Source organism: Balaenoptera ricei, chromosome 19 (assembly GCF_028023285.1).
Source record: "Balaenoptera ricei isolate mBalRic1 chromosome 19, mBalRic1.hap2, whole genome shotgun sequence".
Taxonomy (NCBI): domain Eukaryota; kingdom Metazoa; phylum Chordata; class Mammalia; order Artiodactyla; family Balaenopteridae; genus Balaenoptera; species Balaenoptera ricei.
Window position 1 is genome coordinate 18337404 of NC_082657.1, and position 14178 is coordinate 18351581.

The following is a 14178-nucleotide window of genomic DNA, read 5'->3' on the forward strand; positions in this document are numbered from 1 at the left end:
GGGGCTGAGAACCGTTTTGCAAATCCTGGGGAGGGCGAGGGGGGTACTCCTTTCCTTAATGAGTAAAAGCCAAAGGTACCATTTTTCTCTCCCTGGCAGCCCCCCCACTGCGGAGGGACTGGCCCCCATTTCTCACCAGAACGTAGAATGCAGAGCAGGAGAGGGATTGCTGCTCTGGGGGGGAGCCAGCAGGCCCCGGCGTGGGGGGCGGCAAGGGTCAGGGGAGGGGAGAAGGGCCTGGGGAGCAGTCTGTGGTGGGTGTGCGGATCGGGGCTCGGGGGTCAGGGCTCTGGGACTGGAGGTTGGGAAATGGGGGTCAGTAGTGGGGAGAGGCAGAGTTGGGAGGTAGGGATGGGGAGTTGGGAGTCAGGGGCTGGGGAGATGGGGTTGGCCACATGGTCCGGGCTCCCGTGAGCCAGGGTCGTCCCCCTACCGAATGGCCCCAACTTCCCAACTGTCCTCTTGGCACTGCCCTGCAGTCCTCTGTCTGTGATCCTTGTCAATAATAACCAGACGTTTTCCTGCAAAACACAAACCAACCTGGGAATGTAAGTTGGTGCAGCCACTATGGAAAACAGTATGGAGGTTCCTCAGAAAAATAAAAATAGGACTACCGTATGATCCAGCAGTCCCACTCCTGGGCATATGCCCAGACAAAACTATAATTCAAAAAGATACATGACCCCTATATTCATAGCAGCACTATTCACTATAGCCAAGACATGGAAACAACTTAATGCCCAACCACAGATGAATGGATAAAGAAGATGCAGTACATATATACAATGGAATACTACTCAGCCATAAGAAAGAACAAAATAATGCCATTTGCAGCAACATGGATGCAACTAGAGATTATCATACTAAGTGAAGTAAGTCAGAAAGAGAAAGGCAGATACCATATGATATCACTTATATGTGGAATCTAAAATATGCCACAAATGGACCAATCTACAAAACAGAAACAGACTCACGGGCATAGAGAACAGACCTGTGGTTGCCCAGGGTGGGGGTGGGGGAGGGAAAGGGATGAACTGGGAGTCTGGGGTTAGCAGATGCAAACTATTACATTTAGAATGGATAAACAACAAGGTCCTACTGTATAGCACAGGGAACTATATCCAATCTCCTGGGATAAACCATAATGGAAAAGAATATAAAAAAAGAATGTATATATGTGTGTATAACTGAGTCACTTTGCTGTACAGCAGAAATTAGCACACTGTTGTAAATCAACTGTATGTCAATTTTTAAAAAAGTCACAAACCAAACAACCTCCCCTCTCAGACAGAGTAGGAGGTGCAGAGGGCATCAGCGGTGGCTCCAACAGATTCCAGGGCCCCAGATGAAAGCAAGCTCCCCAGTTTTCAAAGGAGCCCCATAGGCTGCAGGGCATTCCCGAGACAGAGGTTTTTTGTGGGTTTTTTTTACAGTGGTTTTATTTATTTTTTAATTACACAAATGCCTGAATATATTCTCCTTAAAAAAAAAAAATTCAGCCATTAGATAAAGGTATAGCCCTTCCAAGTTGTCTCACAATTCCCTCCCTCATCCCTGGTTATCTTCCTCCAGACCTTTTATGCACTTTTACAACATATACTCGTGTCTGCGGAGAATTCATAGAACTGTCTATTGTTTTATCGGTTTATAAACATAATGATATAACACAGTATGCACCGTTCTTCAACTTTTCACTCAACGAAATGCTGTTGAGAGTTCTCCAAGTTGATACCTGTAGATCTAGGACATTCCTCTTAATGGGTCTCAAGTGCAGGAGCAGACAAGTGTTCACATGTGGATGAACGCGCAGACTGCTTCTGGTTTTTCGCTATCACAAATAATTTTTCAGTGAACTTGCTGGTTTGTGGCCTCTCGTTTTCATGAGGCAGGATTTCTTTAGGGTAGATAATGAGAATTGCAATTACAGGTCAGAAGGCTTTGTTTTAAATTTTGGGGTTTTATAGCTATTTCCAAGGTACTCGCCAAAGTAGATGTCCCAATTTTATTTTCCCACAGCCTTAGAACATTTGGTCTTGGCACGCTTTTACTCGATGCCCATCTTGGGGTGAGAGTGATGGGCTATGGGTTCTTTAGCCAGCAGGGGCTGGGGCCCCGTGGACACCAGGGGTCCCTTGGCCAGGCCAGCGAGCTTTTCTGATTGGGCCGTGGGAAGGGCAGGAGGAGGGGGCCTCACTGGAAAGTGGGGTGTGAAAAGGCCCTCAATGGGAGGAAGGATGGGAATAAATGTGTGGGTGATGGGGGTGATGAGCTCAGGACCGAGGTCCAGCGCCCATGCCTCATCCTTCATCCCTGGAGAGGCAGCTGACAGGCCAGCATAGGAGTGCGTGTGACCTGAGGTCACGAGAGAGGTTTAGCTACCTTGGGTGGCTGTCACACAATAAAGCCCAACCCGGCCACAAACTACTGGTGGCTAGCGTGTTGGCTAGAAATCCACGTGGCTGGGTCGCCTCCCAGTCCACCAAATCCAGATCTCTGAGGGGTGGGTGACATGTCTGTCCCACCCCTCATGCCCCCAGCAACGACACAGAGAGAGCTTGCAGCTTGTCCTGTGCTGGGTGGGCCGTCCCCAGGGGACTTGGACCTCCTTAGAAGGGGCCCTTAGTCTTCACATGGCAAGTGCCCTTGGTGACAGAAGGGACAGAGTCTGCCAGATCCAAAGCTAAAACTGGTTCTCCGTGCAGCCAGTTCTGCAGACGGTGTTGAGCGAGCATCCACAAAGATTCTGGGAGCTCTTCTCTTCCAAGTTTGGGCCTCCTTCTCCCTCAAGCAGAGGTGGTGCCCGGGGGAGACGCTAGGTCCACTCTCCTCCCAGACCCCCCGTAAAGAAGGTCTGGCTGCCCACCCCCGACCAGCACTGCTGTCCTGGTCGGCCGCCCAGCCTCCCCCGGAGGAAGCTGACAGCGGCCCCGTGCCGGGCCAGCAGCTGGTCCTGCAGGCGGATTCGTGATCTGGGAGGAGCTGCATGTGCCGAAGCTCCTGCTTCTGGCGTTTCCACTGTGAGATGATTTTCAGTAAATTCTCCCTCAAGCCCTAAATATTGATCTCCGAGCTCCGGAAGTAAAATTGTAATTTTCCCAAAGACTGTTTGAACGGAATGTCCAGACAGGATGGGGAAGCGAGTGAGACCCCTGCCGGCTCCTGAAGTTGCCGGTGAACTTGGCATCTGATTCGGAGACTCTGCTACTGTCTGGACTGAGCACAGCGGCGGCAACGTCTTGGGTACCTATTAATCTTTTTAAAAGATGCCCCGGATAGAATGACCAGCTCTTGGAAGTGGGGCAGGCGCTCAGCTTGGACAGTCCAAGCCTCGGACTTGGGCAGGCGTCTCTGCAGCGGGACGCTTGTCTTCATCTAGGTGAGAAGGTGCTTTGTTTTGGGAAGAGCAGGGCTCTCCTCACACTCTGTGCTAGGTCTCTCACAAGGTTTGGGTCTGTCTGTGCAAGGCTAGCCTAGGGGTGAACTCCCTGCTGACTGTCACCTCTCAGCTACCCCTCCAGGCTACCCAGGTACAACCCCATGCTATGTGCGCCCCACGTTGGCCTTGCTCTGGGGTGTGACAGTGCAGGCCAAGTTCCCAGGCCGGGCTCACTGGCTTTTGCTGCACCCAAGGTGCACACGAGGCTCCATTGGCATAATCGTTTGGATTTAATTGGCTCCAGCACCATCTCTATTACAGGGGCCCTCCAGTCCCCTTAGAAGTCTCTTTCAGGTATTCCTGGCGGGGTCCCCAGAGGGATTCTTACGGAAACTCAGAGTCCTCCCACTTCCTGTGCTTCAAGTCGGCTGCCCAGAAAGCTCCACTGGGGGCACCACGTCTCTGCACCACCGCTGCCCAGTCTCCCTCGTGCAGAAACAGAGCTATGTGAGGGTGGTGCCTTTGCACGCCCCCAAGGCGGTGCAACCACACAGTGGTGGGCAGAATCGAGGTCCCGGCAGCCAGACTATGCTCCAGGTAGAGGTGAGTTGATGGTCGCACTCTCTCCCCAGGGCCCCACAGTGGGTGCTGCTGGGACCCTGCACCTCCCAGAGTTCCACGTGAAAGCAGCCCCTACGGCCCCTGTCCCCAGCCTCCCCTCCGGGGTGTTAGTTTCAGGCTCTCCTCCCTCTGCCCCGTGTGATAACCTGGCATAACAAATCATGCAATGTAATGGCTCAGAACAACCGTTTACATGGCTCGGGATGCTGGGGCTTGCTCGGCCGGTCTCAGCTGTACTCATTCGTGGGTCTGCAATCAGTCCTTGGGTTGGCTGGAGGCTGATAGTTCAAGCCAGCCTTGCCTGTGTGTCTGCTGGTCGGCAGGCTGTCAAACGGGCATGTTACATTCTGGCAGGCTAACTAGGACATCTTCATCCGGTGGCAGGGCTCCCAAGAGAGGCAAGAGGGTCGGTCCCAGTGGGTGAGCCCTTTCCGAGGCCTCTGCTTTCGCGAATGTCTTGTTATCCAAAGTAAGTCACGTGGCCAATCCAGATTCAAGGGCTGGTGAAATAGACTGTACTTCTGGGTGGGAGGGGCTGCAGCATCACTAAGCAAGGACGTGGACACAGCAAGGAGAATTTGAGACCGATTTTGCAATCTATTGTATGTCCCTAACCACTCTCACAAAACTCCTTGCAGCCCCTCTTCCCTACGTGCAAACCCATGCCTACAAGCAGAGCCCTGCTGGCTTCATAGGCAGGGCCAAAAGCCCTGGGTGCAGCCAGGGATGCCCTCTCTGCAGCCTTCCCCACTCATCCGTTTTCCTGCATCTCTTCAGCATCTCTGTGTTCGGCTGGGCTGCCAGCTCATGTATAGAGAGCAGGGCTGGCTCGCAGTGGCTAGGCAGCCCCAAGAGCCAGCAAGTCCTCTTGAAGGGAATAAGCACTGACCACCTTGGCTAGGGGCTATGGACTCACCCATTTGTGTCAAAGTTGTTCTGTAGGTGGGCAAGGTTAAGAGTGACGTCATGGGGCATCTCACCCCCTTTCACGCCTTGAGGATGAGGGTCCTGGTGCTTTCCTGCTGCCCCTACTTCTCACATGACCACTGAAATAAGTATGGCAGCCATCCTGAGCCAGGGGCTGTGCTGAGGGTCTCATGGGGTCACCCATCTAATCTCTTCAACAATCCTCTGAGCAGAGACCCATCAGCCCCATTTTACCAAGGCGGAAGCTGAGGCTCACAGAGGTTGGGTAACTTGCCCAGCACCACACAGGGAGTAAAGTAAAAAAGCCAGGAATGGGATCTAGGTTCCTGCATCCACATTCCTAACCTCCGTGTACATGCTCTCGGATAATAAGTATCATAATAAGGAAAGTGACCACTGCCATATTTGTATAGTGTTAAGCTGTTCCCTAAGAGCCCTGGTGTTCAAGGCCTCCTCTGCCCCTTAGAACTGCCCCTAAGGGGAAACAAAAGCACCCTGTTGTCTCCAAATGGCAAAAGTGAGGACCAGAGAAGTCAGGGGACCCAGGCTTCTGATTTTGAAGTCCATGCACTTTCTTTCTTTCTCCACCACATGATTTCTAACAGGCTGTTTGTGCTTGGGGATATTTATTTGGCAATGATATGGAGGCAGGGCTAGGTAAGACCTTTAGAGCTAAAGAAATGAAGATGATGTATCCTCTCATGTAAACTGAAAAGAAAAACCATGAAACAAGAAACTCACACTTGTGCTGAAATGAAAATCGCTGCCTTCTAGACTTTTTGATTGCAATACTCAGGACTAGTTTGTCCAAGTTGACCTTTTCAAGGTTTTATTTGGGGGGAGTTGCTGGAACACCAAATTGGTACCCACAATATTGTGTGTCACAGGGATTTGTGTATATCTCCCAGCATCTTAACCCCCACCTGTTAGGAGAATTGGATTTAGTGAGATGCTGGGCTCCCAACCCTTCCTTCCCTGCTGCAGAAGCCCAAAGGGACAAGATGGCCAGAGCGTAGGCATGAGGCTTGGGCTCTGTCAGTGGCTACACTGCCCACCAAGGGCTTTGGCCATGCAGGGAGTGAAGCCAGGATGCTGGATGCTGTGTCAGACCAAGGTGATGTCCAAGAGTAGGGGTAGTGGCAACAATTACGGGCAGCAGTGTGTGGTGTGGTCTGGCCGTGCACTCAGCTACCAGCCTGCCTGGTTCCCTTCTGTTTTCTGAGTCTGCCTCTCCTGCAAATGTGCCTCCTAACACCCTCCTGACACATCCTCTACTTGAGGATGACCAGACTCAGGGGCTCTTTGTTACAAAGAACGCTGATGAGCATGGGGCTTAAAATGGCAAGAGACTGCAGGCAGGCAGGCAGGCAGGCAGGCAGCCCCGGAGACTTGGCATTGACATGGGGGAGTGGGAAGTGGCTGCAGGAAGGAAGAGGTGGGGGGGATGGTGGGGGGGAGGGGAAGACAAGGCACTGAGGAGGAAGAGTGGACAGATGTGAGGTCAGGAGAATGAGGAGTCACAGGTGACCCCGGTCTTGCTGGTGGCACAGACAGGTTAGGCGGCTGCTGGGGACATAGTCTGTGGGTGATTTCATGAAGGGCAGAAAGCATCGCCCTTAAAATGACACCCTGACGGAAACCCACGAGAGGGGCAGTTGTGAATGTCAGCAGGGACATCAGAGACATTCAATAACTTGGAGCGGGGCAGAGGGAGAGCCCATCCCCCGGGGAGATTTCTCTCCAGGACACAAGCGACAGAACCCAATTTCCCTGAGCTGCCACTGTACACTCATACTTTTGAATTTCGTTCATTTTATCAAGATCTTGAAACGTGGTAATAAAGTTACACCAATGAATAGCCCCACACAACACGGGAAATGCAATAAAAGTGAAAGCAATAAAAGGTGAAGAGACAAGCCACTCAGCACTGATATGACTTGGAAGAAATAAAAGTAATTATCACCTGTGCAACCTGGCCAGCCCACTCCGCGTGCGCGCAAGAAAACAATTTCAGAACTTTATTTCCTATATTGAATGTCGATAATTGGATGTATTTATAAGTCTCTCTGGAAGAAAACAGCTTGTGATTTCAAGATGAGAAAACAGTCTTCCAAAGAGTGAAAAACAATATACTCCCATTTTCACACACAGACACACACAGACACACACACAAAGAGCTTGTTTCCTTCGATGTTTTTAAGGTGCTGTTGGAGTGATTTGCCTTTCCGAAGGCACCGTTCCATTTCTCATCCTGAACTGCCTCATAGACCTTGGCAAAGTGCTCAGCAGGGACCACTTCATTTGAGGCAGGGACGGGGCTTCCTAGGGAAGGCTCCCCCAGCTGCTGCCTGCCTGCCTCTTTCCTGCAGGAAGGTGGATACCCAGGAGGGCTGGGCGGGGCCAGGAAGGGCATGAGGAGTGTGACGTGGTGTAGGGGCTCCTCTGGGGGTGCTGAGGGATGGTGGTGACGGCTGTGGCATGCTCTGGAGGAAGGAGCAGGCCAGGCTGGCCCCAGGAGTCGGAGAGCTATAGCTGCCGCTGCTGCTGATGTTGCAAAGGCTGAGGGCTGGGATCCGCCGGATCCGTGATGGAGAGGTGGTCTCCTGGGCATTTCATTTCCATCACTCTCCTTCTTTCCCTACTAGGGAAGAGCTTGGGTTAGACTATGCCACCCCCCTCTCCCATCTCACACCCGCACATGCCTGCACCCTTCTCTTCTTTCTGTTCAGTCTATTTGGTGCTGGCTTCCTGAGCCCAGTCTTCTATTGTCAGCAAAAGCAAATAGTCACAAAAACCCCACATGCCACCCCGTGTGGGTTTCACCACCCGAGGCTGGTGCCCCCATGCAGTTAGCACAGAGCCCCTTGCCAGCGCCTCCTGCTCCAGACGTGGGCTCGGACCCCACTGCTCTCCTGCTCAGAATCTCTCAGTAACCCCCAACTCGTCACACAGCCCTGCTCTCGGCCCTCCCAGATGGTGGGCTCCTTGGCGACAATGCGGAGGGCCCCTCTTCCTCCTCGGCCCAGACCTCCAGGGCAGGGTCTGGGCCCCATCCCCTCCCAGATTGGCACGTGAGACAGCTTGGTAGTAAGGGCAGAGCTGGCATCCAGTGTGGTCACACAGAGCCTTCCGGCAGACCAGCATCCTCAGATGTAGCAGAAGATGGAAGGGGCCCGTGTCGTGCTCTTCCAGGGACGCCCCTGCGAGGCCCCAAGTCAGAGTCTGGCTGGTCGCCACCTCTGGGCCAACCGTCTCCAGGCAGCCAGCTGTCAGCAGTGTCCATGGAGCTGCAAGAGCTTGGTGCCCGGCTCGAGTGGTGTGGGCAGAGCAGGGAAACCTGGCAGTGTCACAGGGACAAAGGGAGCCACGGGAGCTCCAAGGAGAAGCTTTCCTGGGACCAAGTTTCTCTGTGGTCTCTGGCTAGGGCAGGGCACTTCATGAGGGTCATGATGCCCTGGCCACTGGGCTGGCTGAGCGCAAACACATCTCAGCCACTTGGAGGTCACGATGAGGGGAGACTTTCAACCAACAGTCTGTGACCTCAGAGGGGACGCTGCGTGAGGCCTGAGTGTGCTGGCTGGAGCTCTCCCTTGCTGATTTATACTCTCTCGCTCCAACTCTCTAAAATCAATCTTTTCCCAATTGCCTCCTGGCTTCCTGCAGCATTCAGGGTTGGCCCTGCATGAGTAATCTTCACCCACTCCCAAGGCTGCTTCTCCTGGAGCCCCTGCCAGAGCCCTGATCAGGAGGGGGGTGGCGGGTGGGGACAGCCCTGCCAGAGCCTCTGATGGGGAGGGGTGAGCGGTAGCAGGGCAGCCCTCTGTGCCAGGCTCACTGGCAGGGCAAGCCCTCCATCCAGACAGACCAGGGTGGGCAGGAAGCAGGGGCAGGCCCCTCCCACCCCCCAGCACTGCCCACAAACAAGCGTGCTCCACTCAGTTGGTAGGTGCCCTCCCCCTATTATTTTGTGGCTATTTAGGATAATTACTTCTTTTTCATACTAATAAACACTCAGAGCTGGCAGTTGGCTTAATTTTCACGTATTTTTTGTCAAAATCAATGGTGGAGGGGCTGTGATTAGCTCCGGGGCAGGTTTTCCTTCCACAAAAGAGCATGAGAAGTTCATTCTGCTCACCCTTTGCTATTTTAAAAAAGTGTCCAGTCTCTTTCGCTGAAGGTGGGAAACTGCATAATGGGAAGTGGGGGGCGGGTCCAAGTTCTCAGGGCAATGGGCTGGGCAGTCGGGTGTGGGGCTTATACCTCTGCTCTCCTCCCTGGAAACTGGCAAGAGGGCGGACAGATCCTCCCTGGGGTCCTGCCTGGAGGAAGTGGGAAGGGGCAGGAAGGATGGATGTCCCCTCTTCCATCAACTCTCCTTGGTCTTATCTGGGTTAGGGAGGTGGGAAGGGCTGTCTGGAGGTGCCACCTTCCTCCTCATGGCTTTGGCCATTTTAGCTGTGCCACAGGCTAAAGGTGCCGGGATGCCTGCTCATGAAATCCTGCAGCAGCCCCGTGAGGCGATACCATTAGCCCCCACCTGTCAGATGAGGAAACCAGGGATGGTGCTAGGACTTGAAGCAGGCATGCTGTGTCACCCACCCTGCTTATGCTCTGGTTTGATTCCTCCCCCTATTTAAGGGGCCTGCTCTCTTCCCAGCTTTGTGGGGACAAACAACAGCTGCTTCTCCATCTCGGAGTCCCTGGTGCCTCCCTAGCTCAGCCATGGTGACCCGCATCCTTGTTCTGACAAAGAAACAAGAGGCACTCCCAAACCCAAGGTCTTCAAAGAGAAGCCACTTCCACCTGTGAGATAGTTGGGGGCTGGGGTAAAGAAGCCCATGGGCACGTGCTGGGCCTCACATCCTGTCCACACATATCTGCATAACCCTCGTGGGGGCCAGGACTCAAGGGGTAACCTCCCCCACCAGCCCTGGGCCCCTTCCTTTACTGAGCCAGTGTGAATCACTACCAAGTCACTACTGCATGAGGTCAGCCCCTGTGTGAACTCAGGTGAGTTATCTACCTCTCTGGGCCTTGGTTTCCTCAGCTGTAAAATGGCATTAAGGACAGAGCCTACCTCACAGGGCTATTGTGAGGATTCAGTGAACTGACACTTGCATAGCACTGGGGCACACTGAGTGCTCCGTACCTGTTAGTATTACTATTATTCTAAGGCACCGGCAACACAGGGAGCTCCCCTGGAACATCTACTTACCACCACCCTTCCTGTCCCACTCCCCAACCTTCTGGAGGACACTGCACCCAACAAGAGTACCCAGCAGGGCAGAGGGGGATGCCCACAGTTCTCCTGAACTGTGCCCTCCCTGTGCCCACTTCTCCCCAGCCCTCCTCACTGGCCTCCCTGTCCCCAGGTCCTTCTCCATCCTGCAGTTGAAGGAGCTTGGAAAGGTCCCAACAGACCTAACTCCCCAGCCCCATATTCAAGGTGGTGCAAGATCTGACCCTTGCTTACCTCTGAGGCTGCACCTCTCACTCCCACACCCCCCTCCTGGACACTGAACTTTTAGTTTATTCCAATTGCCCCGGCCTTTGCTCAAGCCATTTCCCTTCTTAAGCAACAGCTGTCACCTCTGCCCCGTACCTACACTGGGTCAGAGGCTCCCTCTCCCAAGGTGTCTTCCCCCTGGGCAGGGTGGGACGCCAGGTCAGGGCCAAAATCAAAGCATCCACTGCGTCGGGAAATTCCCTCCTATTCTGGAAAGGCCTCTGCCTCCACCCCAGCCCCGCCCCTCGCCTGCAGATGGGGGCCGGCGAGTGGATAGATTCTTCTCCTCCTTCAGGGCTCCGCCCCTCCGGGTCCTGCGGAGCCTTTTCACTAGAGGGGGCGGGGCAATGGCTCCCGGCCCCGCCCAGGCCCCGCCCCTCGAAGTGGGACCTGGTGGGGCTCAGCTGACGCCTCACTTCACGTGACGCTGGAGCTGGGCAAGCATGGCGGCGGCTAGCGGGTGAGTGCTGCTGCTGTCCCCGGCCCTTGCACGGCGGCGCGGAGCGGGGACTTGGGCCTCCCGGCTGGACAGTGGCTAAGAGCCCCGTTGCAGGGCCGCGTCCCCGCCGGGCGTGCAATGTGGCCGCGGGCAGCGCGCTTCTTCGCGCGGGTTGGGCGTCCAGCGCGGGGCGTCTGGCTGCGCGTCCGAGTCAGCTCCCTGGCCACTGCCCACTGCCCTCGGGGCCGCAGTGGCGTTCAGGCCCCACCCGCGCGTGTGGAGTCCCCACTGTGCGGCCGAGGTGGGGTCCACGCGCGCATTCACGGTCACGACCCTCAGATGGGAAGACTGCGTTGCCAGGGCGCTGGGGACCTGGGGGCCCCCCGGGAGGAGGCAGCGTTTGAGATGGGCTTGGAATCCCCTCCCTAGCGCGGCACTTCTCCTCTTCCTTCAGGGCCCATATGGAATTTCCTCAGAGAAGATTTCCCTAAGCACCTATCCTACTCTTATGACCACCTGGTAAATTATATAGTACATAACCAAAAAAGAAACAACTTGTTTCTTGTCTTCTCTCCATTTAAAGTGTGAGGTCAGGGCCTTTGTCTGGTTTGCTCCTGGACCTTGTTAGTACATGTCTTGCACACAGTAGATGCTTCATAAATTCTGCTGAATGAAAGAATGGTGAATGGTCCTAGTGGCAGGAAATGTGGACGGGTGGGCTCACTGCAGCGTTGCGGAGTGTCCCTGATGAAGGAACATCTGAACAAAGGTTGAGAGTTCAGAGTGTTCTGGGGACAGGGGACAGTGGAGCGTGTCCCTGTGCTGGAGGGCACAGTGTCCCAGCTGGCTTTTCCAGACTTTGCCCTAAGGGACTGGAAACTTCCAAGGGTTTTTAATCTGCTCAGATCTGCCTTTGAGACGACTATCCCCTGGGCTATGTATGAGTTCGGGGCAAGGCCCAATTATGGGGGCGGCATTTGGGCCTGGAGATGCTGGGGGCTGGGAAGGGGAGTGGTAGAGAGAGGGCAGTGCCCCAGATGCCAGGCTGGAATTGAGATCAGAATGGGGGAGCTGGTGGGCTAAATGCATCTCTCTTTTTGGAAGGTAGGGAGAGTGGCAACAGAAAATGGCCCCCTCAGTTGGCCCCCAACTCCAAGGTTGGGAGAGCTTAGGACATGCAAGTCAAACACTTAATAGGCACCTGCTGTATTCCAGGAACAGTACTGGGCCTACCCTTAGGTGTTCATGGGCCACTGGGGTAGATGTCATGCCTCTAGTCTTGGTGTGTGCCATTGACGGGCATGGATTCTGAGCTCAGAGGAGAGTGTGGGTAGGCTTCACTTCCTGGATGACATTTGTGCTAGCCCTTGAGCACCCCTGAGGCAGAGAACTGTGCTTGCAAAGTCCCAGATGAGTGTCAAGGAATCTAGGGCCAGATCCTTGAGCCCAGCCTGTGACCCTGTCTTGAACAGCAGAATGAGCAGTAGGTGTAGGCCAGTGCCCACATGTGGGTCAATTACCCCTGTATCTGGGCCACCAGGTGTTCACAGGGAGTTCCAGGGGCTGCATTTGGATTCAGGGCTCCATGCTGGCTTGAGGTCTGCTGCTCTCCCGAAGAGACAGCCAGGCTGGTGATTGGATGGGCGTGAGTCTAGAGCTGGCTGAATCCTGGAAGGAGGGCCCTTATAGCAAAACTGATTCTCTGGGCCATGGAGCAGTAAAACTGAGTGACAGAGGCCTTGGAGAGGTGTGTAATCGGAAGGGAGACCTGACAGGTGCAGGTAGCTTCCAGAGATTGGCAGGACCTGCTTGGCAAGAGCCATCCCAGGCTGGTATGGGTTACCCTGCTGGACACTTAGAGCCCAGCAGATTCTTTAAGTGGAAGAGGCTTCGAGTGTGTTTCCAGCAAAGCTCGGTGCCCAGCTGCATACACAGGACAGATCAGAGTGTCAGGCATAATGAGGCACCATACCATCAAGTCACAGCCACAGGCTCCCCAGGAGTTGGATTTGGTTGCCTGTAGAGTCCTTCCAGATCCTGGGCCTGGGGAGGCCTGGGTGCTTGGAGTGTACTCCACGTGATGTGGGGAGTAGTGGAAGCCCTAAGCTAGTATCTCAGATTCAACTAGAAACTTGAGAAGCTCTTCTGGGGAGTGTTTACGGGTTGATCCTGCTCTGTCCTGCCAGCCTGGGCAGGGACTTCACGTTTGAGACAGAGGGTCCCACAGCCCCCAGAGAGTCTGCCGTGAGGCCGTCTCCACCCCCTCCCCTAATCCAATATCACTTGGTGGGAGGGAGCCCTGCCTTCTCCTTGAGTCATGCCTTGAGCTTCCCATGGACAGAGATGAGACTTCTCTGCTCTTGCCAGACCTGCTGCATCAGCCCCCCACATGGCTTTTTCCTTTCTCCACCTCCCTTTGCCCACTCACCGGCTGGCCCTGGAGAGTCCTCATCCTCTGACATATTGTTCACATACTTGCAGACTCAGCTCAGATGGTTCCTCCTCCTAGAAGCCTTTCCTGACCCCCCTCCGTCCTGACCTCCAGTCAAGACTTCCTGCTCAATATTCCAGAGAATCCCAGTTTTTCCCACTGGCAGAATGCTCTTCTACATCTGCACTCCTACCCATCATGGTTGAGTGAGAGGTTGCTCCCCTTCATGTCTCTCCGGCATCCTTGAAGCCCAGGGACCGGTTTGGTTTGTGTCTCCAGGGCCCTGTGGCCGCCCAGTGATTGGTGCTGGGTGACACGGTGCCTAATGAGTAAGAGGAGGATTTACTTTACGCTAATCCAACATGCCATCCCGCTTCGCACGGAGCCCTCAGTGACTGAGGAAAGGAGCTGTGGGCAGGAGTGGGAACAGAACTCTGAATAGGATGAAGGAGTATCTTTCTTTTTTTTTTTTAAACGTCTTTATTGGAGTATAATTGCTTTACAATGGTGTGTTAGTTTCTGCTGTATAACAAAGTGAATCAGCTATACATAAACATATATCCCCATATCTCTGAAGGAGTATCTTTAATTCTTTAACTGAGTGACTCTCAGGGAGCTGCTGCCCAGAGGGCTTTTGCCCAGTGATAAGCAGCAGGTGAGCTGCCCTGGGTGTGTACCTGTGGGGTCATAGTTCACGCTGGAGTCAGCATTTCTGGAGGGCAAATATATGGAGGAGCCAGGTTCTGGATCAGAGCCCGTCCCCACCCTGATATGAACCTGGTGCTCTTGGAGAAGACGCATTGGGTTGACCTTGGGGGCTGGGGGGGGAGGGGTGGGTCTGTGGGAGGCAGGCTGGCCACTGAGTGCCCCTTTGCCTT

At 54.2% G+C, this 14178-nt stretch overlaps 1 protein-coding gene across 2 annotated transcripts in view; it reads left to right on the plus strand.

Moving 5' to 3' along the window:
- The first annotated feature begins 10802 nt into the window (after positions 1–10802).
- Positions 10803–14178, plus strand: part of PEPD (peptidase D) — a 114016-nt gene continuing 110640 nt past the window's right edge. The window contains exon 1 of one of the 2 annotated variants that reach the window (XM_059904567.1): positions 10803–10890. In XM_059904567.1, coding sequence (XP_059760550.1) covers positions 10874–10890 — 17 coding nt within the window. In that variant the 5' untranslated portion in view covers positions 10803–10873. The remainder of the gene's footprint in view (positions 10891–14178) is intronic. The other variant, XM_059904568.1, reaches the window with a different exon arrangement.